Raw genomic sequence first — 1,030 nt, 5'->3', positions numbered from 1 at the left:
TACAATTGTTCTGAATATAAATAGTGAATGTATGATTTACTAATAAAATTATTTTTCCCTCGAATATATATAGTTCCACCTCCGGTCAGAAAGGGTCGTGGGGTTGCCGCAAACGCTAATCTCGAAAAAAAAAAAGGAGAGAAGCTGGTAAGCCCTTACCGGTGGAGGTAGATCTTGAAACCGGCAAAGTAGTTGGCACTGAAGCCAGCAATTATGTTCGATTTCTTGGCCAACAAGTGAGCATGTTGTGCCCGGGTGGTCATCTAAATTTTTCCGATGTACCCCAACAATACAAGGATCAAGTGCTCAATCGAATCAGAGTGAGTGATTTTTAATTATTAAAGGTTGTAATAATTTTATGTCCTCATTTACAAATTAACATAATTTTAAATTATTTTATTACATAGTACTACTTTGATATCGATGGGAATCCCCACCGAGACCTACTTATGGGGACTTTATATTCGGTGATGGCGGAGCGGTATAGTGAGCGAAAGACGCTCAGACACAAGCATTTTAAACAACATTACAAAAAACCAGAAGATTGGGACACAGTTCTCAAATTCCCCCCTGACTACTTGAATACCGAGACTTGGAAACCGGTTTGCGAATTGTTCGTTAGCGAGGCATTTTTGAATCGTTCAACTAAAAATAAATCGAATCGGCAACTAATGAAATATCCAACAACGCAAGGCACAAAATCGTTGGCGTCCATACGCCACGGAATGGTATGTATTAATTCTTTAATTGTTAAATGTTTCATAAAAAAAATTCTTTAATAGTTAATAATATTTTTTTCTTATAATAAACTAATTTAATTGTTTATATTTGTATAGGGGGGTCCTCCTGGAGAGCATGTAGTTGAAGCATGGAAGGAGATCCATGTGAAAAAACCGTCTGGAAATTTCGTTAATGAATTAGCTGCAAAAGATTATGTAAGTGATTAAAATTATTTATTATTAAAATTTATATTTTATATTAATTACATATTCTAATAATTTTGATTTAAATAGGAGGAACTGATCAAGGA

The 1,030-nt window shown here is 34.6% G+C and overlaps 1 protein-coding gene across 1 annotated transcript; it reads left to right on the top strand.

The window, feature by feature from the left end:
- Window positions 1–1,030, top strand: LOC133032729 (uncharacterized). The gene is made up of 3 exons (XM_061106966.1): window positions 1–320; window positions 408–728; window positions 837–1,030. The coding sequence occupies exons 1-3, from the start codon at window positions 243–245 to the stop codon at window positions 945–947; spliced, it is 510 nt and encodes a 169-aa protein (XP_060962949.1). The 5' UTR covers window positions 1–242; the 3' UTR covers window positions 948–1,030.

The sequence above is a fragment of the Cannabis sativa genome, chromosome 1 (assembly GCF_029168945.1).
Source record: "Cannabis sativa cultivar Pink pepper isolate KNU-18-1 chromosome 1, ASM2916894v1, whole genome shotgun sequence".
Lineage (NCBI taxonomy): Eukaryota > Viridiplantae > Streptophyta > Magnoliopsida > Rosales > Cannabaceae > Cannabis > Cannabis sativa.
This window is presented reverse-complemented; position numbering and strand designations above follow the sequence as displayed.